The sequence below is a fragment of the Antechinus flavipes genome, chromosome 6 (genome assembly GCF_016432865.1).
Source record: "Antechinus flavipes isolate AdamAnt ecotype Samford, QLD, Australia chromosome 6, AdamAnt_v2, whole genome shotgun sequence".
NCBI classification, from domain to species: domain Eukaryota; kingdom Metazoa; phylum Chordata; class Mammalia; order Dasyuromorphia; family Dasyuridae; genus Antechinus; species Antechinus flavipes.
In genome coordinates this window covers 157,632,897-157,656,025 of record NC_067403.1, presented here as the reverse complement: position 1 = coordinate 157,656,025, position 23,129 = coordinate 157,632,897, and the positions used below count along the sequence as shown (strand labels likewise).

The following is a 23,129-nucleotide window of genomic DNA, read 5'->3' as shown; positions in this document are numbered from 1 at the left end:
TCCTGATTCCCAGCATTATCACTGGCAATCTCCCATTTTAGAAGACTCTCCCTTCATCTCTACCTCATGGCTTTCCTTGCTTCTTCCAAGTGTCACAAAAGTCCAATCTTTTGGGGAAAAAAAGCATTTTCCAGTATGCCTTAATCTTAGAATGGTTCCTCTGAGATTATCTCAAATTTACCTTGTCTGGAATATGATTGAAATTTATAATTTGTGTATGTATACACATATGTGCACACACAAACATCTTCTTTGTATATATTTACCTGGATGTTTTCTCTCCTATTAGACGGTGAAAGCAGAGATGATTTTTCCCCCTTTCATTATAACCCTGATATTCAGCACACTATCTGAAGCACAATAGGTACTTAATAAATATAGATAGGAGCAATAAAATTTTATTTCACCAATTTCTAGCAAATCTGTCTCCCTTCTTCTCTCCCTGCCCCTTTCTCTTCCTCCTTCCATCCCTCCATCCCTCCCTCCCTTTTTCTCTCTCTCTTCTTTCCTTCCTCTCCTCCTTCTCTTGCACGCACTCTCTCTCTCTCTCCATGTCTCTGTGTCTGTCTGTCTGTCTCTCTCCCCCCTCTCTTTCTCCCTCTCGCTCTCTCTCAAACATACACACACACACACACACACACACACACACACACACACACACACACACACCCCTTTTCCACTGATTATCTATCTAGTCTTTTAAAAAGAGATATCAGAACCATAGTTTTTAGAAACAAAATTCAATATTTATCACTAGAAATAAGAGTATTTTTTTTACCTTTCAGTTACCAGATGTCGGTCCTTCATTTCTGAACGTTCAAACCAAACATGTGGGCAAGCCTTAACCATAGCCCTTTGAATGACTCCCATCAGTCCACCATGAACCTGACCAACCTGCAATTCGTAATTATAAAAGAATGAAATAAACAAACAAAAATACAAATAGCTATCTACAGCAGCTTTTTAGTAAATAGTTAAAATTTACCATACTCTCTCATAGAGATAATTTTTGTCTACACCTATTCTGGTAGAAGAATAGCAACTGGCAAAAATGGTGTAATGAAGAGGGAGAGAGGGAGAGAAGGGGGGAGAGAGAAACAAGACAGACAGACACACACAGTCACAAAGAGAGAAAGAGAAAAGAAACAGAACCAAATACTAAAATTGGTATTTAAGTCATATTATCATGATGTATAGTTTTAAACATGGAAGGGAAAAAACTGAAACAACCCCTTATCTATAATTCCTAATTGAAAACAGTATGGCAGAAGCTATCATGTCACAGGTATAAGAATTAAGGCAACATTTTCAATTCAGTTATGATCACTTGGGTACAACAGTGCACCTTTCTTCCTCTCTTGAGTCATGCTATCTGATTTAATTTTTCCAACATCAATTACTCAACAACAAGGCCTTATATACCTACTGCACTGAGAGGAATTTCGATAAATAATGATCTGGTAGGAGAATGAGATTTAGCTGGATCCAATTTAAGAAATGATAGCACAAAATGGCATAGAACATAATAATGTTGAGCCAGGGCACTACAATTGGTACCCCGAAACTTCAAAAAAAGCCAAAATAAGTCTCTCAGGGAATTTCAGGGCACTATATCTGTAGTTGGAGGGTCTGTATCTGAATCCAACTAAAGCAAGTCAGTTCTCTGAACTTTAGTTTACTAATCTGTAAAACAAGGGAGTTGCCCTAAGTCTATTCCAACTCTAGTGCTATGACCCCATGTGATTCTCTAACATGATGGATAGATCCTCCATGGAGAATTTAAGAAAACAGTATTAGAAGGCATGAAAATACTGATCTGAGGACTGATAAGAAGACCCACAACAATGATTCCACAGATCCCAATAACATGCAAAAGATTGTATTGGGTATAGTGGATAGGAGGGAGAAAGAGAGATAGAAAAATAGTTATGGCACCTTTCCTGCTCTCATAAAGTTTATATCTAAATGGTTTTTATAATCATTTTATCAGTCAAATCAATTCAGATTTTAGAATAATTATATTTACATGAACCTTGGCCTATTTGTTACGTTTTATTGCTGCATTTATCCTTGATATACCTATGTGGTCTTATGAGGACTACCAATTAAAAAAGAAACCCAGTAATTCAGATTAATGATAAGTTACTCAATAAGAATAGCCTAATTTGGAACCCTACCTACACCCAACAACACAAGCTTGCAAAAAATGTTCAAGAAATATAGTAGGTGCTTAAAAAACATTTACTATTTATTGACTAACAAAACTATTTGGGCACTAATATGGGGCCTGGCTCTACAGAGATACTTTTGCAGCTAGCTAGATGTTTTACTTATCTGTTTGGCATACCACTTAATGACTAGGACAAACATACATACATAAATATATGTGTGATTTTTAAAAAATTACTGCTATGGTTAGACCTTTGTAAGAAATATCAGTTTTTATGGGATTTTTTTTGTCTTTTGCATGAAGTATCAGTCTGTGCAAATGGCCTTAGTAGAAAAGATAAAAATTTTAAGTCTAAAAACTTTATTCTTCAAAAATTAATGATGATTAAAATATAGCTTTGCCTGATGGCAAAGCATGACATCAACTTCATTCAAAGTCTTTGTGAATTCTGAGTCAATATCTATATCTGGAAAATGTGTTATCCATACACAAAAATTAATATTCTATTAAGTCAAAAACAATGTCTCTGAACCGTTCACAAAAGACACTGGTATGTGACTTAGCAGTGGGTTGCTCTTACCATGGCGTAACAACCATCAGTTGTCAAGATCAGAACATCTATTGGGGAAGTATGGTTGGCAACACAAATGCCTCCTTTTTGTGGTCGGTATTGCCTGCAATCACAAAAAAAAAAAAAAAAAATCACCACCAACTCTTCTAAGAGAAAGTTACCAACAGAGCAGTCTATGTGTCTGTTACCTACATTCTATTTGAATAAAGTCAAAGGTATTTTCCTGCTCTCCTAGAATATCTTAGTATTCTATCAATCAAATATAAAGTATTTATTAAGCACCTACTATATATCAAAATTGCTAAAAGCTAAGAAAACATAGACAAAAGTGAAAGAATTTGTTCTTAAAGATCTTACATTCAAATAACAGATATATCATGAATGTACTTAAGCACAAATAAAATAAATATATTCTAAATGAATGCATGTTAAAGGGAAAAGCACTAGCAACAGAAGGGAATCAGGAAAGCCTTCTAGTAGGAGATAGCACAATTTGGGATATGAAGGAAACTCTAAGAGGCTAAGATGAGGAGAGAACACCATGCCAAAGAGAACATGACATCAGAGGGTGTTACTACAATTTGCTAGGCAGCAATCACCTACTAAAGAACAAAAAGTATTGTGAAAGGACTGCTCAAGAGTCTCAATTTCTATTAGAATTTATGGGCCTTTTTGACATAAAAGTCTCCTTGGATGCTGTTTCTTCCAGAGTATTTTCTCCATATCCAAATCTTACTGTTTATATGATAGATTCAAATGTTTGGATTTAAATGCAATTGGGATAATTAACATACATATAACAGCCAAAGTGTCCAGCTGCAGGGGGAAAAAAAAAAAAAACTTGACTCTGGGCTGAACAATGAACTTTCATTTTTTTTTAATTTGTAAAGCTTTTTATTTTCAAAACATATGCACGGATAATTTGACAACATTTACTCTTGCATAGCTCTGGAACAATGAACTTAAATTAAATGCAAAAAAAAAATTACTTTCTAGAGAGCTCAAAAACCAAATCCATTTCATTGAGATAAAGATACAGATGAGCAATTTTTGTTTTACTCATGAAATTATAGTTGGAATGAACTCTGAAATCTAGTTCAACCAACAAACTAACTACAGAAAGCTAAAGTGCTTTTAGATTGTAAGCTTCTCGAAGGTAGGGATGGCCTTTTGGCCTTTCTTTGTATCCCCAATACCTTATTACATACTTCCTGGCAGGTGCTTAATAAATGTTTATTGACTGACTACTTCACCCAAACATATAACTAGTTAGTGACTGAACCAAGACTAAAACCCAGATCAGTCATCAAACCCTCAATATGATAGTCTTTCTATCACATCACACTATATGTTATTTACTCTTATTATTTTTCAAAAACTTGAGTAGGGTCCAATAATAACCAGATGAGATCTGACCCATTAATAAATGCATCCCATATATAAAGTACTCCTTTTGTATTATGTTATTTATTTGTTATGTTATTATTATTATTATGTTAACTCTAAGGAATAATATTCCATCAGACGCTTTTCTACATATTTTTAAAATTCAAAGGCAAAAGCCCAAGGTTCACCTACAGTACCATTTTTTGTGTTATATAAGCCACTTCTCAGAAATAAATGGATAAATAATGCATAAAATAGAGGATTAAAAAGGAAAAATAATGTGGTAAAATGACATTATCAATATATTTTTAAAAGCTAATTCACATGCCTCAAGTTAAGAATCTCTGACCTAGAGAATACCATCTGAAATTCTCTTCAACTCACTTGTTATGGTAATGAATAGTACCAGAAAGAGCTCTGACACAGATCCTGCAGCAAGTCAGATGGACCAATTCACTTAGCCAGTTCTTTATACTGTAGGAAGAAAATAACTGAGTGTGAAACTGAGGATATACTTAAAGAATAGATTACAAGTTGTTATTATTCATATTATAAAGAACAAATGGCATTGATGCAATGCAAAGTACTGAACATTAACGAAATAAAGTATAGTATTAAATTTATTGCTCATGTCAATCCTGTAAAGTAGGTACTTCCGGACTCATTATCCCAATTTCAAGTTCCAAGATGATTTTTTCAAAGCACTTAAAGTATAGCCAAGATAATTTAATATGTGATAGTGAGAATTAACAGGAGAAATACTGAGATAATGATTGAGTTAATAAGAGAGTGCTTTCCATTTAAGAATAGCAGAAAATAAAATGAGTTCCTCTTAAAAAAAAAAAAAAATTCCCACACAGATCTGGTGAATATGTCCTGCTCAGAAAATCCAAGAAAAAAATCATGACAAGGCATTTTCCAGATTAGTTCAGAAGAGAAAGAAAGACAGAGAGGTCTATGAATACCGGGGTGGGATCTGGCCAGGAGTGTACCAGACAGAAAATCACCTGCACAGAGTGACTGTGTACCAAGGCAAGAAGAAGCCCCAGATCCAATACAGAAGCTGTCATACTTGTACACAGCTCAGCAACAGGTGCCAACTGGCAATTCTGCTACTCACTACCCCATTCCCAGTCACAGATCCAGAGAGGATTGAGGAAAGGATCTACACCTAGGATGCCATTAAAGGCTAGAGAGCTGTTAAGGACCGTGAGCTGCAGACCCAGGAGAAGGTCAGAAACAAGCAATAGCTGTGTGGCTCAGAGAAATCTTCAGACACTGGGTACGGAGTTTGATGGGGGCCGGAAGTCTGATCACCAGACAGGAAGAGGTCCTAGATTCATCAGTGGGAGGTGGAAGAAAGGGATGCTGATTCCCTGCAGGTTACAAGAACAGGTTCCAACCAGCGTCTCTGTCTGCTCTGTCTCTCCCCACCCAATCCCAGGTCATAAATCCAGGGAGGACTAAGAAAGGGAGCTTGTCATTAGGGGACAGGGATAAGGGTAAGGGTAAGGATCTGTCAAGATCCCCAGATGGCAGATGCAAAGAAGAAATGGTTCAAAAGGAAGCAGTAACCGTGTGAACTGGAGGATCCCCATTAGCACAGCAGGTTTCACTTGCCATTTCAAACCCAGTTTGAAACCAGCAGACATAATAACCAGGGGAAAAATCCTAGTCCAAAGCAAAAAGTAGCTGAAGCAGTAGCTTCTGAAATTCCAAAGGGGGCAAGCCCACAGGCCTGCCACCACATTCAAACCCAGGTCAGAGTAGAGGGTTCAGAATAGAGGGCCAGACTCAGAAAATTCTGAGAACTAAAGCTTGCAGGTCCCCTGTCTAAGCTGTCTTTAAGATTCCAGAATTACACAACATTCAGTACCCGCCAAGAAAACAACAAAAGAAATAGCCTAGATATTCCTTACAGAAGTACAAAGAACCTGAAGGGAGGGAAGAAAGGAAGGAGAGAGAAAAGGTGGGAAGGAATGAGGGAGGTAGAGGAAAAGGGGGGAAAGAGGGAGAAAAGTGAGAAGGAGGGAGGGAGATTGAGGAAAGGATTTCCTAAGCAAAACAAATTCTAAATAAGGATGTATAAAAATATTTACAGTTTATTTCTTTTGCTGTGGAAAAAAGCTGGATGCTACCTGATTGCAATTAGGGAATGGCTTAAAAAAATTACTGTATATATAATAACTATAAATCTACATGTAGATAGATATACAGCTTATTGATAGATGTATATATGTATGTATATCTATATATACACACATATACATACAGACACACACACATATATACATAATTACTGGATTACTATATGGGGCTATAAGAAATGATCAAGGCAATGGTTTCAGAGAAAGCTGGAGTTTTATCAACTGATGCAGAATGAAATGAGCAGAACCAAAAGGGCAATTTATACTATGGCAAAAATATTGTAAATAAACAACATTGAAATATCTAAAAATTCAAAGCAGTATAATGACCAAATAGGATTCCAGGGAACTAATGATGAAACATGCTACTTATTTCCCTTACAAATAAGGTTAAAGACTCAGGCTGAAGAAAGAGACAGGTTTTTTGAACATGGCAAACACAGAAATTTGTTTTACTTGACTGTTATTTTTTCTTTGTCAATTGAAGTGCGAGGAAGAAAACGTGTATTTTTAATTATTGAAAAAAATTAATTAAAAAAAGATGAATGAAATATTATATATAAGTGAGATGGAGGCAGCCAGATGGAGCAGGGGATAAAGCCCCAGCCCTGAAGTCAGGAGGACCTGAGTTCAAATCTGACCTCAGACACTTATTAGCTTTGTGGTCCTAGGCAAGTCACTTAACTCCAAATGTCTCACCAAAATAAATAAATAAATAAAAACATTTTACCTGCTATTTGGGAGCTGCCCAACCATAGTAGTTCCTATAACCAGCAAACTAATCCCAAAGAAAGCCAAAGTAATGCTGTAAAACAAGAAGATAATACATGGAAAAGTTAGTCATACCCTCCCATAAAGGGGCTGCCTGAAGGGTCAGTGGCTAATTTGGTATGGATTGGATACTTATTGTAAATAGTATATCATACTTACTTTGGCATGTCTGAGCAAGGTATTTTTGTTTGATTTTTATCAAACAAAATATTATGAAAGATAATCCTGGAATTCAACTAATTTAAAAAATTACATCTAAAATCAAACTATAGCATAAAGGAATAAGAAATTTGATGGCTCTATCTTTAGAGCAATAACAAACACTCAGATACTATTCAATCTAGAGACAAGAACAAAACACACCATCTATTGACTTCATTAATTTTTTCTGGACATCCCCTATGGCCACCTCATCTCTGCCTCCTGACTTCATTTAAGTCTGCACAAAAATCTCATGTTCTCCAGGAAGCCTTTTCCAATCTTTCCTACCTTCCTCCTCGTAATGTTTATCCAGCATATAGCTTCTTTGTACCTATTTGTTTGACTCCCTCATTAGGTTGGGAGCTCCTCAAGGACAAAAACGGGATGGTCTTTTGCCTTTTTTTTTTTTTTTTTTTTTTTGTATCTGTGACATTTAGCAGTGTCTAGCACATAGTAGGAATTTAATAAATGTTTATTGACTGACATGTCTACTACACTTTCAGATTTACAAAGCACTTTTTTCCAGGCAAGTCTTTGAATTAAGTAGAACAAATATATCCTCATTTTATAGATGAGAAAAACAACTTGTTCTAGATCACACTATTTGTCATGCTGGGGCTCCAAAATATTGTATTAGCATATAAGAATTTCAGAGGTAATTAATGTATCACATTTATTCCTTATCTTTTCTTACCACTGCAAATTTAACAGCTTCCTCATTCTCAAAGATAGCCAGGAAACCTAACAAGGAAGCAGTTACTACAAAAAAATGTGAAATTAACAGCTTAAGAGGCAAAGATCTAAATTTTAAAACTTTTTGAAGTAAATGTTTTAATTTGGAAAAATTACTTTGTTTTACAAATTGAAAAAGGATATTTAAAATTTAAAAGTTAAAAACACCATCACCACCCTCAAAGTTTTCTTTATCCTTTTTTTTCCCAAGAGAGCTGGTTACATTATGTACAAAAAAACTTAATGAGAGGAAAAAATTGGCCAGGTTGAAAAAACTTGATTCTGTTCTAGTGAAATACTGCAGAGAATCATCCTTTTTTTTTTCATCTCAGATAAAGGCTAATTTATTTTACTCTTTATGCTATCATTATTTTCTAGCTAGAATAGTAAAATACCACAAATTGATCTTCTACAGTGTTCTTAGGGGTCAGATGTAGGTACAGCACAGTGCAAAGAGTTTCATGCAATATATTATCAAATAGTGCTAAGAAAAAAATTCAAGTGAAACACTGGCTTTCACATCTGAATCTATAATTCAGGGATGGTTTTCCAAAAGACCTGTTTGGTTCCTGCTTTTAATTATGGACAAATGATAAAGAAAGAGCTCTTCCGAGAAGTGCACAATATGCCTATACCTAAATTTTTTTGTGATATGACAGACTCAAACTAGGCCACATATACTTATCCTATTTTCTTCAGAGAAACATACAAGCATATTTTCACAAGACTAGTTTTAAGGGAGATTACTAAAAATCATCAGGAAACTTGGCTACCAAAGTAATGAAATTTATCAGTCATAATGTTAAAACATAAATGCAAGTCTTATTTTGTACATCGTTAAATAATGATATGATATGGCCAAGAGCCATGATCTATCTGGTACATTAAGGCTATCATTATTTTCTAGGTAGAATAGTAAAAAAAAAAAAAAAAAAAAAAAAAGCCTCAATCTGACTTTTTATGTGTGTGTGCTGAGGCAATTCAGGTTAAGTGACTTGCCCAGGGTCACACAGCTAGAAAGTGTTAAATGTCTTGAGCCACATTTGAACTCAGGTCCTCCTGACTTCAGGGCTGGTGCTCTATCCACCGTGCTACCTAGCTGTCTCTGACCTTTTAAAAAAAAAAAAAAAAAGAGTTAACATAATGCTTCCCAAATGCTATTATATATCTTCTAGAATATAGTAGATATATATATACTAGATAAATGAATAGGATGTGATGGAAAAGATATTTACCCTCTTTCAGTTTTAACTCTATTAGCTTCCGATCTTTCAGACTAATGTTTTTAGTTTTTAAAACCTATCCTCATATGTAAGTTCTTTCTTTTCTGTTATTCTCGAAATTTGTTTCATCTCTATTATTTCTTTCTTTGGGCCTAGAAACCAGAACAGCAATGAATTATACAAGTAAGTACAAATACATTTTGTTTTATATATGCAGACTTCCATTTAACACTAGATATTAATATTAGATTTTTACTCATCTTCCATCATTCTCATTTCATGTTTTTTGTTATGAAAAAACAACACGTAGGGTCAAACACAAGTTCATCTAACCCATCCAAGTAATACACTCATGGCTTACCGAAGAGGAAGAAGGAAACAGTAACGCACTAAAACTCCCAGCACCCATACCATGGTTAACCGGGGGCTGATATAATGGAAGTTAGTATTTGTCCTCGTGAGGAGATTCCAAGACACTAACTCCTCTGAGGAAAACCTCTGAGTCACTTCATCTTCTACAATGGCTTCAAATCCCTTCTTGGAGAAATAGAACACATCGGACAGCTCAAAGTCCCTCCCTCGATGTCCAGATATCCCTTTCTCCATAGGTGACTCATCTCTCTGGATAATACCTGAATGAGAAAATACCACAGCATAAGGACACATTCTTAGAAAAAGACTCATGATCTAATTAAGAGGCATGTACATGTATATGTGTATCTATGGATAGATATCTATATAGATATAGATACACAAGTAAATACTAGTATATTTAGAAAGGGCTGTTATATACTTCACTAAGTGATGTGGTCCACTGGTTTTTGAAAATAAAAACAAATCTCTTCAGCTGTGACCTTGCACAAGTCAAGCAAAAGACAATTCTCTATAATCCTAATGGCCATAATGATCTTTGTAGATTCTTATAGATGAAGAATCTATTCTGTGAACTCAAAATTCTAGGTCAAAGTTCCAAAACCCAGACATTCTCTTACAAAGAGATGGTAGTTGGATGATCCAATCTTGGATTCTTTAAATATCCCCTCCCAACAGTGACCCTTCTTTGATCTTTATCCTTCTATGATTTCCTCCTAGTTATTTCCTCAAGTAGGGTAAAAGGTTGCAGAAATCTGATTCCCTGAGGAGAAAGAGCACTAGCAAGTTTTGGCAATACTGAATATTAATCATAAGATAAACAGTTAAGAAACGAATGTGGTCTTTGCAGCATTGGAGTTAGCCTTTTCTGGATCAATAATGACACCACCTCATAACAACACAATTCTTTCAGGTTTGTAAACGGTTTTTCCCACAACAATTCTATCAAGGTACTACTTCAAGTATTACAACATTCATTTTCACAAAGAAAAAATAAGTCCTTCTCCAAAAATGGAATTGAAGCCATCATAAAAAAGTATCTCAAAGATCAAATCCCAAAGAAGTTTTATAACTTGCACAAGATTCCCAAATTACTAAATATCAAAAGACTTCAACCAGATCCTGTCACCAAGTCTCATATTTCTTTTTTTAAAATTAAAATTTGTTTTCAATGACCAAAAATCCACTTTTCCCTCTCCAAAACCCTATCCTACTTCCAAATGAGAAAGAAAGAAAATCGAAGTCATTGTTACAAATTTTCATATTAGTCATATCCAGAAAAAAAAATAGCCTCATTCTTCACTGAGTCTTTTCACTTTTCTGTCAGGAAAAGGTAGCATGGTTCATCATATGTCTTCTGGAATCTGGAACATGGTCATTATACTAACAGAATTCCTAGTTCTTTAAAAGTTGTTTATCATTACAAAAAATGGTTCTAAAAGTCTTAAGCAGCTTTAAGGCTTACAAAATTAAAAACACATTAAGAGTTTTAAAACATCTTTTATTGTAGTCATTTCATAAATTGTTTTCCTGATTTTGCTCATTTCATGCAAATTTTTCCAGTTTTCTCTGAAACCATTACCTTCAACATTTCTTACAGCTCAAGAGTAATCCATCACATAATTAAAAAGAAATAGATACTGAATGGTTGCCTATCAATGGAGGAATGGTTGCCTACCAATTGAGGAATGGTTGAACAAATTATAATATTTATATATTATATGCATAAGTTATGTGTGTGTGTGTATATACACACACATATGTATAAAAGAACTTGTTCAGGCATTCCCCAACTGATGGGCAACTATTCAATATATAATTCTTTACCATTAAAAAAGAACCATAAATATTTTTATACATTTATTTTACTTTTTGTACATTTGTTTTATTTGGAATTAATCTCTTCCTTCTTCTACCATCTTTCTAATTTCTTTTTCTCTATTTTTCTGTTGAGTGAAATCTATCTCTTTTGTCAATTCTGTGTGTATGTATTTTTCCCTCCCTTTGATCTGTTGAGAGAGTAAAGTTCAAGTGGCAGCCACTCCACCTACCCTTTTCTCCTTTTTTTTTTTTAATAGATTTCTATCTGTACAACTCAACTATATGAAAAAATTTTCCCCCAACTTCCTCCTTTTCCTCACCAACAGTATTTATTCCTCTTCTCCTCTGTATTCATTCCTCTTTTTAAATAATCAATATAACAGAACTACTCCCGAGCCTTCTAATTAGATTTCATCTATGAGGACTGATTATGATAAAGTTCAGAGGAAATCATATATATATATATATATATATATACATGTTACATATATACATATGTTATATATATATATATATACATACATGTTATATATATACATGTTATATATATACATGTTATATATATACATATGTTATATATATACATATGTTATATATATACATATATATAATTACACACACACACACACACACACATATATATATATAAAATCTTCCCATATTAAAATACAAGCAGTGTGTCCTTATTTAGGCCTTTATAATTGCTCATTTTCTTTTTTCCCTATTTCTCTTGATTCTTGGAGTTTGTGCTTAAAAGTCTTCACACTCTGGTCTTTTCACTGGGAACACTTAAAAATACAGTATTTTGTTCAAGTTCTATCTTTCCTCTAATGGGGTAATATTTATTTGCCTTTGGGAATATTGTTTTCCAGACTCTCTGCTCCACTTATGACTGTTAAATAGTAACAGTTAATTGTATGTGATCACGACTGTCACTCCTCAGTACTTGAATTCTTTCTTTCTGCTTGCAGTTCTCTTCGACCCAGGATATTGGCTAGGAATTTTCATTTTGAGGTTTTTCTTAGGAGATGAGAATTCTGGTTCTAAAAAGTCTGAATAATTTTCTTTCATGGAGAAGACCAGGAAAGCCAAGAATGAAGACAGGGAGGAAGAATGTTACAGGAATGAAAGACAACCATAGAAAATAAATGGAATCAGAAGATAGAACATCTTGTCTGAGGAACAGGAAGGAGGTCAGTGCCCCTGGCTCAGAGTCCAGAAGGGGAACAATAGGTATACAAAGAGTAAAAAGATGGAGGACCCAGGTTTTGAATGTCAAATAGAGGATTTTATGTTTCACCCTGAAGGTAACAGGTAACCATTAGGTTTTCTTGAGTAGAAGGAGTGATATGGTCAGACACATGCTGAATGGAAGGGGCTGGAATGGGGAGAGACTTGCATTCCAATGAGGAGGGGAGGGATGATATAGGCTGTTCCCTAAGAATAGTGGAACTCTATTGCTACCTAGGTCTCACTTGTGGCTCCAGGTAGCTAGCTATACATGTACACTGGCCACGCCCCAGGAAACCATCTAGACAGACAGGCTAAACCAGGCTGAGGGGAATCAAAAGGCCTCCAACCTATCAATGATTTAGGGAGGGTGTCTACCCCAAGCATGTGAAGGCTTCCCTGAAGGACTCAGCAGATGTGGACATTTCTGTTTTAACAGACCAAAAAAGCAGCAGTCAGGTGCTGCAGAGCATGTAGAGCATAATCAGATACCAAAGACATGCAGTGGTTATCCATTACATCCAGAACCATAGCCAATCACTTTGACTTTTGTCTTGCCCCGGGGGCTGATGACTCTGGAAGATCGAAGCTGACAACATCCTGAAACTCTGTGTCATTTAAATCCAACTTACTCACAAGTCAAAAGGCATCACCCCATGATGTCATTTTGGTCCTTTGTGAGCAAGAAGAATGAACAACAAGAGTAGTGACATCAGCAGCAAAGAGCTGAATCTAATGGAGGTCCTAGGAGTGATTTTTTGTTATTATTTAAAAGAATAAGGGAGGAGGTAGAAGGATAATCAGGAAGAAAAAGGGAAGAAGAGGGAGCTTATTCACATAACTGGGGAACATAAGTAGAAGTGTATGTAAACAAGGAAGGCAGGGGAATATCACTGGAACTTCATTTGAAGTGATGTAAAAATAAAATACAAATAAGCCAAAAAACAATTTATACTATATTGTTTTTAAAAAGACCAATTCTGAAAACTTTAAGAATGTCTATCAATTCAATGGTCAATTATTACAATGCCAGATGACTGATGATTTAGAATGTTGCCTTAACTCCTGATTAAGGTGATTTGACTTGATAACAGAGTTAGAAATAGAATTCTAGGCATAAACAGTATGTCACTGTTTTACTTAATTATTAATGTTTGTTGCAAAAGTTTTATTTCCCAGGCTGTTTCTTTTTTGAAAGGTATTGATAGAAGGATGGCAAACTCTTAAGCTTATCAACTGAAAAAACAAAATTATATTTAAAGTAGGGAAAAAAGAGAAACACAAGAATTACGTGAACTGATATGTGTAGAGGGACGCAGTTAATGGGGGCACTCTGAGTGAAGTATAAGACCCTTCAAGCCCAGAAGAAACCTGCTAAAAATATCTGGTTTGGCTTCCCATTTTCCCTATGGAATTGCTCACCTCCCTCCCTGAGAAGTCAGGAAGGGTGTGACCACCTGTGTTCTACTTGAAGCAAGGATACTTACATCAGGGTGCTTATAGTTAGCACTTACTCAGTGTGATTAATGAGAATGGTTCTTGAGGTCACATATACTTAGTGTGATATAATGATGTAATCATATTGAAGTATTTAAGGGCTGAGAGGACTGGAGACTTGGGAGTTAGAGAAGACTCAGAATCAGACTCAGACTCAGACACAGAGGAGACACAGAAGACAGAAACAGAGATCCTCCTTCCTGGTGGCTCTCCTGCCTTCATCACTCTTCCATCTAAGACCAAGGCTCATCCAAAGATCCCCCAGAGAGCTAATCCAGACATTACATTTTGCTACCCGAATAGGAACCTCCAGAAGGACACTACAGATGTGAATCAATACAATTTATACTATAAAAATTTTTTTTTATTTTAAGAGATTTGAAAATGCTAATTCAATTCTTCCCATCTCTTGACAGTAATGCAAAATGAAGCACATTTTTAGACATGGCCAATATTGGAATTTGTTTTGCTAGACTATGCTTATTTGTTAAAAGTGGGTTTTTTCCACTATTGGAAGAGAAAGAATAAAAAAAATAAGTGCCTGAAAATTAAAAAATTAATTTTAAAGGCAACCATTAGAAGACCAATTATATGCCATCAAAACTGATAACAAATTGTGAACTAACATTTACAAAAAATATAAAATAGATTAACAAAATAATACTTACATAATTCAATTAAAAAAAAAAAAGAAATCATAGGACGCAAAGGTGATGCAATGGATAGAGCACCAGCCCTGAAGTCAGGAAGACCTGAGTTCACATTTGACCTCAGACACTTAACACTTCCTAACTGTGTGACCCTGGGCAAGTCACTTAACCCCCCTCAAAATAAATAAATAAGAAAGAAAAAGGAAAAAAGAAATCAAATAAGTCATAAGGAAAAAGAAAAATTAATTGTATACTATGTGCTAAATGCAAGGGATATAAATGCAGGAAACAAGACAGTTCTTAAAAGAACTTACTTTTAATGGGGGAAGAAAGCACATTAGGAAGAGTTGGTTTTCAGATGAAGAAATTGAAACTATTTGTAGCCAGATGAAAAGGTGCTCCAAATCACTATTGATCAGAGAAATGCAAATTAAGACAATTACCACTACACACTTCCCAGATTGGCTAGAGTGACAGGAAAAGATAATGACAAATGTTGGAGGGGATGTGGGGAAAATGGCACACTGATACATTTCTCGTGGAATTGTGAACACATCCAGCCACTCTGGAGAGCAGTTTGGAACTATGCTCAAAAAGTTATCAAACTGTGCATACTCTTTGATCCAGCAGTGTTACTACTGGACATATCCCAAAGAGATACTAAAGAAGGGAAAGGGACCTGTATGTGCCAAAATGTTTGTGGCAGCCCTGTTTGTAGTAGCAAGAAACTAGAAACTGAGTGGATGCCCATCAATTGGAGAATGGCTGAATAAATTATGGCATATGAATGCTATAGAATACTATTGTTCTATAAGAAACGACCAGCAGGATGATTTCAGAGAGGCTATATGAACTGATGCTTCCTTCTTGATCTGATCTTTCTTACACAACTAGATAACTATATAAATATGTATATACATATTGGATCTAACATGTATTTCAACATATTTAACATGTATTGGACTACCTGTCAGCTGGGCGGGAAGAAGGGAAAAATTTGCAGCAAAGGGTTATGCAAAGGTCAATATTGGAAAAATTACCCATGCATATGTTTTGTAAATAAAAAGCTTTAATAATAATAATAAAAAAAGAAGAGTTGGAAGAAAGAAGGTAAATAGTACCTAAAAACTGACCTACTATCCACCCTCAGAAATGAAATCTAAGATTCGAGGGAAAGGGATGATGGCCAGAAGCAAAAGTATCATAGTCTGCTTTCAGATAAAATAAAATGAAAGTCTATCTGACACAAAGCCTGGGGAGGAGGTCAAAGTTCTAGTAAGAAGACAGTATGACGGCCAAAGTGCAGGAAGCATGAATTGGAAAAGACCCAAGATAAAATGAACGTATATATGAAGTCTAAACAATGGATATTGTTTAGATATCTAAACAACGGATATGACAGTGTTGTAAGAAATAATGAAAGGGGGCAGATTCAGAGAATTCCACAACTACTACAATGAAGCAATGCAATAAAGTGAACAAAGCTAAAAGAACAATTTATACACTATCTATAGTCAAGTAAAAGCAAACAACTCTGGAAGACTGAACTTTGAAATCTGATTACAATAGCCAAGTATGACTTCACAAGACTATGAAGCATTATTTTACACTTCTTGGCATAGAGGTGATGGACTAGAGGCACAAAATGAGACATATTTAACTTTTTTGCTTAATTATCTTTGTTACAAGGGAGAGTCTTTGTTGAGAAGGGGATTTATTAGAGGGATGGGGGAGTGATACAGAAAAGAGAAGCAATGAAACATTTTAAAACACACAGAACAGCGCAGAAGGAAATTCAAAAAGGATGTTTTGTTTCCAGTGTATCAAATTTCCCCCTTTAAAAAAAATCCACATAGCAAAAGTTATTATTCATATTCAACTCTCATTTTATTCTTTTTTGTATATGGAAATATTCACATTTTGAATTTTGTTAAGTTCATAATACAAAAAGTAAATAAAAAACTTTTTATTATATACAGTATAACCAGAAGCTTAGTTTCTTAAGAAGTTAAAGAACCAGGCCTTTGAGATTTTAATATCTTCTAGATAAATGAAAATATTCCTATCTAAATCTCATTTAGGATTTTCTTTTTATGATACCACTGTGATTTTTTGAGGGGAAGAAGAGGTTTGAAGACCCTGTGGCCTAGGAACTTATTAACTCAGTCACACTTCAGTGAGGCTGACTGAGTCCTAGCATTAATGAACAGCTCAAAAGAATTAACTCAGTAGTGCTGTGGATAGAGCACTCCACCTGGAGTCAGGAATTTAGATCTGTCCTCCAACACTTACTAGTTACATGTGCCTAAGCAAATCAATTCAACGCTGTGTGCTTCAATTTCTCCACAGCATCTACAACCCAGTGCTGTCATGAAGACAAAATATGATATTTATCAAACACTTTACAAACTTTAAAGTGCCATACAAATGCTATTACTGTTGTTGTTATTAAATCCAGAGAAAGCTAAGCATGGATGGAAATCAGGGAACTTCCTCCCCCAACACCAAACACAGGAAAGGAGAAAATCACAAGATAATGGGAATCAGGAGAAGATCATCAGTCAATAAACCTTTATTAAACTCATACTAGATGAGTTATATTGACAGTCCCTGTCTTCAAGGAGTTTCTGATCTAAGGGGAGAAGGTAACCTATAAAAGGAAACTTAGATAGCAAAGCAGGGATGTGCTGAGTCCCTTTCTTTAATACAGATCTTAGAGCCCAAGGCTCTGCCCTCTGATCAAAGAGTCCAATCTGGTAAGCAAAGGATATTAGGCACATTCAATAAAACAATAAGAATTCCCAATGATGAATTTCCTGAGGAAGAAAGGCATGATAATAAGGTCCAAAGAAATCCAAAAGCAGTGTAGCTGGTGGAAAACAGGAAGAATACTGAGTCCCTTTCTTTAAAAAAAATTTGGATTTGGCACTTGAGGCACTTATGTTCCATAAGAACATACAACCAGAGGAACAACAAAGGACAAAGAAAACAAATATGTAAAGCAAAAAATCTGGTCTTTATCATCCATGATCACAGCAGTTCAGCTACAATGGAAAGTGAGCTGCTTAAAATAATTCTAAAATGCAAAATTGTAGAAGTATATCTTAATACATGCATATATAGTTATACAATAATCTTGCTGCACAAAAAAAACCAAATCAAACTGGAAAAATGAGAAAGAAAATAAGATGCAAGCAAACAACAACAAAAAGAGTAAAAATGCTATGTTGCAAACCACACTTGGTTCCTGCAGTCACCTCTCTGGGGATAGATATCACAAGAACAACTGGTCTAAATCATCTCTCATTGTTGAAGAGAGCCACGTCTATCAGAATTGATCATCATATAATATTGTTGTTGCCATGTACAATGATCTCCTGGTTCTGCTCATTTCACGTAACATCAGTTCATGAAAGTTGAAATGAAATTTTTTTAAAAAGTTACAATGATATCATCAGAGATTCATGGACTGAATACATGCCAAAAGCAACCCACTGGTATTTACATAATAGACATAAAAAAATTTAAATCTCAAGGAAGACCCTTGGCATACTGAGAGATGCCCTACTGAGAATTTACAGAAGAATATGAACAAAAGTCACTCAGGATGAAAAGGCAAAGGTAGACTGATCTGTATCACCAGAAAAAAATACATAAGTTCATAAATCTAAGTACTCAAGTAATACAAAGTGACCAGATGGACTTTTAAAACATTTGATTTTATCTACATCTCCAATTCTGTCTACCTATACTTCACACTTAAAAAGCAAGTAAAACAAAACCCATGATGAACACCAACAAAGCAAATTTCCACATTCTTGTTCAGTCCTTCACTTGTGTCTGACTTCTCATGATCCTGTAGGCCATAGCATGCCAATACTGGGGTTTTCTTGGCAAAAACACCAGAATGGTTTGCTATTTCCTTCTCCAGCAGATTAAGGCAAACAGAGGTTAACTAAATTGACCAGCCCAATATTCTATCCAATGAGCCACCTAGCTAAATTTCCACATTAATTATTTAAAAAACAAACAAACAAAATCAATATCACAAAAACAAAACTCCTCAATGTTCCCTCTGAGTTTATCATTCTCTGTATGGAAGTGGGGGGGTTTGTTTCATCATGAATCCTCTGTTCACCAACCAACTGTGGTTGGTCACCATTTTAATCAGTTCCCCAAGTCTTTCAAATATCTAGGAACTTGGATTCCTGCTGCTCAATTATTTTAAATGAAAATTTACCATTGAAGATATTTGCACATAGGTATTGTGGGAAGGGACCACCTGTCTTGCATCAGTGTGCCTTATCAAACACACCTACTCATATGAATAAAACCACTGCCAAGTATGTCATTGCAAGTGCTTAAAAATAAAAAATAAAAAGTCTTTCAAAGCATTTGTCATTAAAATATTATTGATGTTTTCCAGGTTGTACTCACTTCACATCAGTTCATATATGTCTTTCCAGGTCTAAGACCATCCCTTTCGTAATTACTTACAGCATAATAGTACTCTATCACATTTATATGCCATAACTTGTTCAGCCCAGTCAATAGACATCCCCCTTGATTTCTACTTCTTTGCCACCACAAAAAGCTGCTTTTCCTTTTTCTTTGATCTCAATGAATTACAGACCTCGTAAGTCGTCTTGCTGGGTCAAAGGGCATGCATAATATTGTGGTCCTTTTTCTTCTGATTTTCTTTGGGATACATATTTAATAGTATTGCTAATCTTGCCTTGACAACTCTCAGACTTGGATCACTCCTATCCTCTGCTGCCTTTAGTCCTACAAGTATAGCTGAAGAAAACTGAAGAAAATCATGAAACCCATGCTGACTGGATCCACTAACTTCAACTGGACCCTAACTGCTTCAAGGTAATTCTTTTTACATCATTACTTAATTCAATATATCACTTACTACACTATTCTTGAAATTCTCTTCTCTAGCTTTTTAACCACGCTTTCCTGGTTCTCCTTCTACCTATCCGCCTGGGCCATCTCAGTCTCTTTTGCCTAAAATGTACTAACTTTTTCCCCTTTATATGTATTTCACTTGGTGATCTCATCAGCTCCTACGAATTCAATTATAATCTCTATGCTACTAATTCCTAGGCCTATTTATCCAGCACTAATCTCTCAGCTAGCATCTCCAACTGCTTATTGGACATCTTGAAATGGACTGGTAAAAACTTAATTCAACATGTCCTCAATTTTGGCTCACAACCTCAGTCTCATTCATAACTCCTTACTCTCTTATCACACCACATTCAATCTACTGACAAGATCTATCAAGTTTACTTTCATAGTATCCCTCTTATATGTTCCCTCCTTTCCCCAGACACTGTCACCAACCTGGAGCAAGTTCTCAAGACTTCATGCCTGAACAACAAAAGTAGCCTGCTGGTTGTTCTCTGACACAAATCTCTCCTTCCCACCTACTCTCTACTTAGTTGTCAAAATGCTTTCCCAAAATTTGGGAATGGCTGAACAAGTTGTGGTTTGTGAATGGAATATTATTGTGTTATAAGAAATGATGAGCCAACAGAAAAACCTGGAAACACTTGCATGAATTAATAGTGAGAGAAATGAGCAGAACCACATTATTCCCAAAAACAGCAATACTGTGCAAAGACCATTTATGATTGACTTAGCTCTTCTCAGTAATGTGATGATCCAAGACAATTCCAAAAAACTCCAGACTGGAAAACACTGTCTATATATCCAGAGAAAGAAATATTAAGTCCGAACGCAGATTAAAGCATATTGTTTTCCCCTTTTTTGGGGGGAGGGAGTGATTTTTTTTCTTTTGTTCTATTTTTTTGACATGATTAATGTAGAAATAAATTTTAATATGACTGTACATGTATAACCTATTTTGCTAGCTATGTTGGGGAGGGAAATAAGGAGAAAAATTTGGAACTCAAAATCGTTCAAAAATGGATGTTGAAAATTTTCTTTACACGTAAATAAAAAAATTTATTATTTTTAAAAAATGCTCTTCCTAAAGCAAAGATCTGATCACGTCATACCCTCTATTCCAGTAAGTCCTTATCACCCTCAAATATAAAATCTTTATCACCCCAAAATATAAAACTTGTTTAGCATTCAAAGCACTTCAAAACTTATTCCTCACTCTCCTATTTTCAATTTTCTTATACCTTACACTCCCTTTATCTCCCTTCTGCCCCTAGAATTCTGTGATCAAGTGACATTGGAATTCTAGCTATTCTTCAAAGAAGACTCTGGGATATTTTCAATGGAAAATTTTCCAGAATGCTCTCTCTCCTCTCTGCCTCCAGGCTTCCTTCAAATCCCAGATGCCTTCTAATGGAAGCCTTTTTTCCCCTTATCTCCCTTAATTATAGTACCATCCCCACTATATAGTTATAAATCTTGCTTGTACATAGTCGTTTGCATGTTGTCTCCCCCATTTGATTATTAGTTCCTTGAGAACAACCATCTTTTGTCTTCTTTTCTCTCCACAGCACTGATCACAGTGCCTCACAAACAGTCGGCACTTAATAAATGTTTACTAACATTAATAACTTCATGTAAACTCAAAGTGAAATAGCATTTAGAATTTGATAGTGTTATACTCACCTATAAACTTCACAAAATTTGCAATGTCTCCATGAGCAGATCAATTGGTCAAAATGCCATAGAGTAAAAGTTAGCAAACATATCAAGGGGGATAATTCCATGAAAAGAACACAAAAATAATTGTATTTAATAAAGATGATAATCTAACCAGAAGGGCTGAAAATAGAAATGAAAGCTAAATTTGCCTGTTAAATAAAGAAGGGAGAAAATGGAATCTAGTCTTACCTATTTAAGATTTGAAGAAAATACTTTCTCTCTACTCCCAACACTATCAAAACAAGTTAGCAGAGACAACTTTAATGAGTGATTATATATTTATATTGAGAGAATAGAAATACCAACTTGTAGAGCTTTCTAGCTAATCAAGTACTTAAAGATAATTCATTATTATGTCATGTGGTATAAAAGAAGCATTAAATTTATTCTTAGCAATTGCATTGGTAAAGTAGTCCAAGTCAAATATTTAACTCACCTAAATCCATTTCTAATGCTGACTTTCTTAGATGCTAGTGCCTCAATGTTAATAATCATGCCAAAAAAAAAAAAAAAGATCAAAATAAAGGATCAGTTCAGTAATTATAGACATAATGATTGTAAAACAGGATTTTTAAAACCTAAACTTCACAAATTACAGTACTTAATCTGAAAAAATATGTACCCAACAAATGAGTGGGGGATGATAGTTGTTGGGTTTGTTTCACTTTTTTTTTTTCACTTTCCAAGAATCACAGAGAAATCAAGTCAAAAACATGTGAGTTTTGTCCTGATATTAAACATTTACAGACTGAATGACTGGTTAAGTGAAAATGGAATCAAAACAATTATCCTTCAATCTGGCACCATAGCCACCATGCCTTGCCCATTCTGCAATCCTCTCTTAACCTGGGCAGCAGATCAAGCAGTCACTTTCTGGTATGTATATTAAATATAAAGGGGCTCTAAGAATAAAAGCAAAGCTGAAAGTTTTTTTTTTTTTAATCAACTGAAATAACAGAAGGAAAAAATCTTAGGAATAAGTAAAGATTTTCAAATCATGTTAATGTTATAGGCCCAAACATTCAGGCTGTGTCTAAGATTAGGGATAGCAACATCTATCGGGCCAGGATGTAAAAAATACAACATAATTTAAGCGAGCGTTAAGAACTCAGTACGCATTTTCCCATAGAAATAATGGTCTGGCCACAGAGTATTCCTAAAACCTGTTTAATCCATAACACTGTTGAAATACAGTACTATGGAACTTAACTGTTATTTATAACTAAGTTCACATGTGGAAAATATGTTTGGGCATCAGGCTTTGGAAAGTAAACCTCCTCTAGTGCCACAGCTGCTTTCCACCTGGCTGATGATGGCTGAACTCCAAAGTAAAAGAGAGAAAGGAAAGAAAGGAGAAGGCTAAAGAGGAGAGGGACAAATAAGAAAAGGGGTGTGAGGGAGGGAGAGGAAAAGAGAAAGGGAAGGAAGAAGGGAGGGCAGCAGGGAGGGAGGGAGAAAGGAAGGAAGGGAAGAAAAGGGGATAAGAAGGGAGGAAAAAAGGAAGGGGAAGGGAGGAAAGGAAGAATGAAGGGAAGGAGAAAAGAAGGAAAGAAGGAAAGAAGAGGAAGCGAGGGAGGAAAGAAGGAAAGAAAAGAGGAAGGAAAGAAAGAAGGAAGAAGGGAGGAAGGAGGTAAGGAAGGAAGGAAAGAAGGCAGGAAGGAAGGAGGTAAGGAAGGAAGGCAAGGAGGAAGGGAAGGAAGAAAGAAAGGAGGGAAGGAAGGA

General features: G+C 35.3%; 1 protein-coding gene across 1 annotated transcript in view; it reads right to left on the bottom strand.

Moving 5' to 3' along the window:
* GPAT3 (glycerol-3-phosphate acyltransferase 3) overlaps nt 1-23,129 on the bottom strand; it is a 57,516-nt gene that overhangs the window by 10,399 nt on the left and 23,988 nt on the right. Inside the window, exons 3-7 of the mRNA XM_051963894.1 lie at nt 9,563-9,833; nt 7,005-7,079; nt 4,512-4,601; nt 2,751-2,844; nt 779-894 (exon numbers count right to left, since the gene is read on the bottom strand). Coding sequence (XP_051819854.1) covers nt 779-894; nt 2,751-2,844; nt 4,512-4,601; nt 7,005-7,079; nt 9,563-9,833 — 646 coding nt within the window. The remainder of the gene's footprint in view (nt 1-778; nt 895-2,750; nt 2,845-4,511; nt 4,602-7,004; nt 7,080-9,562; nt 9,834-23,129) is intronic.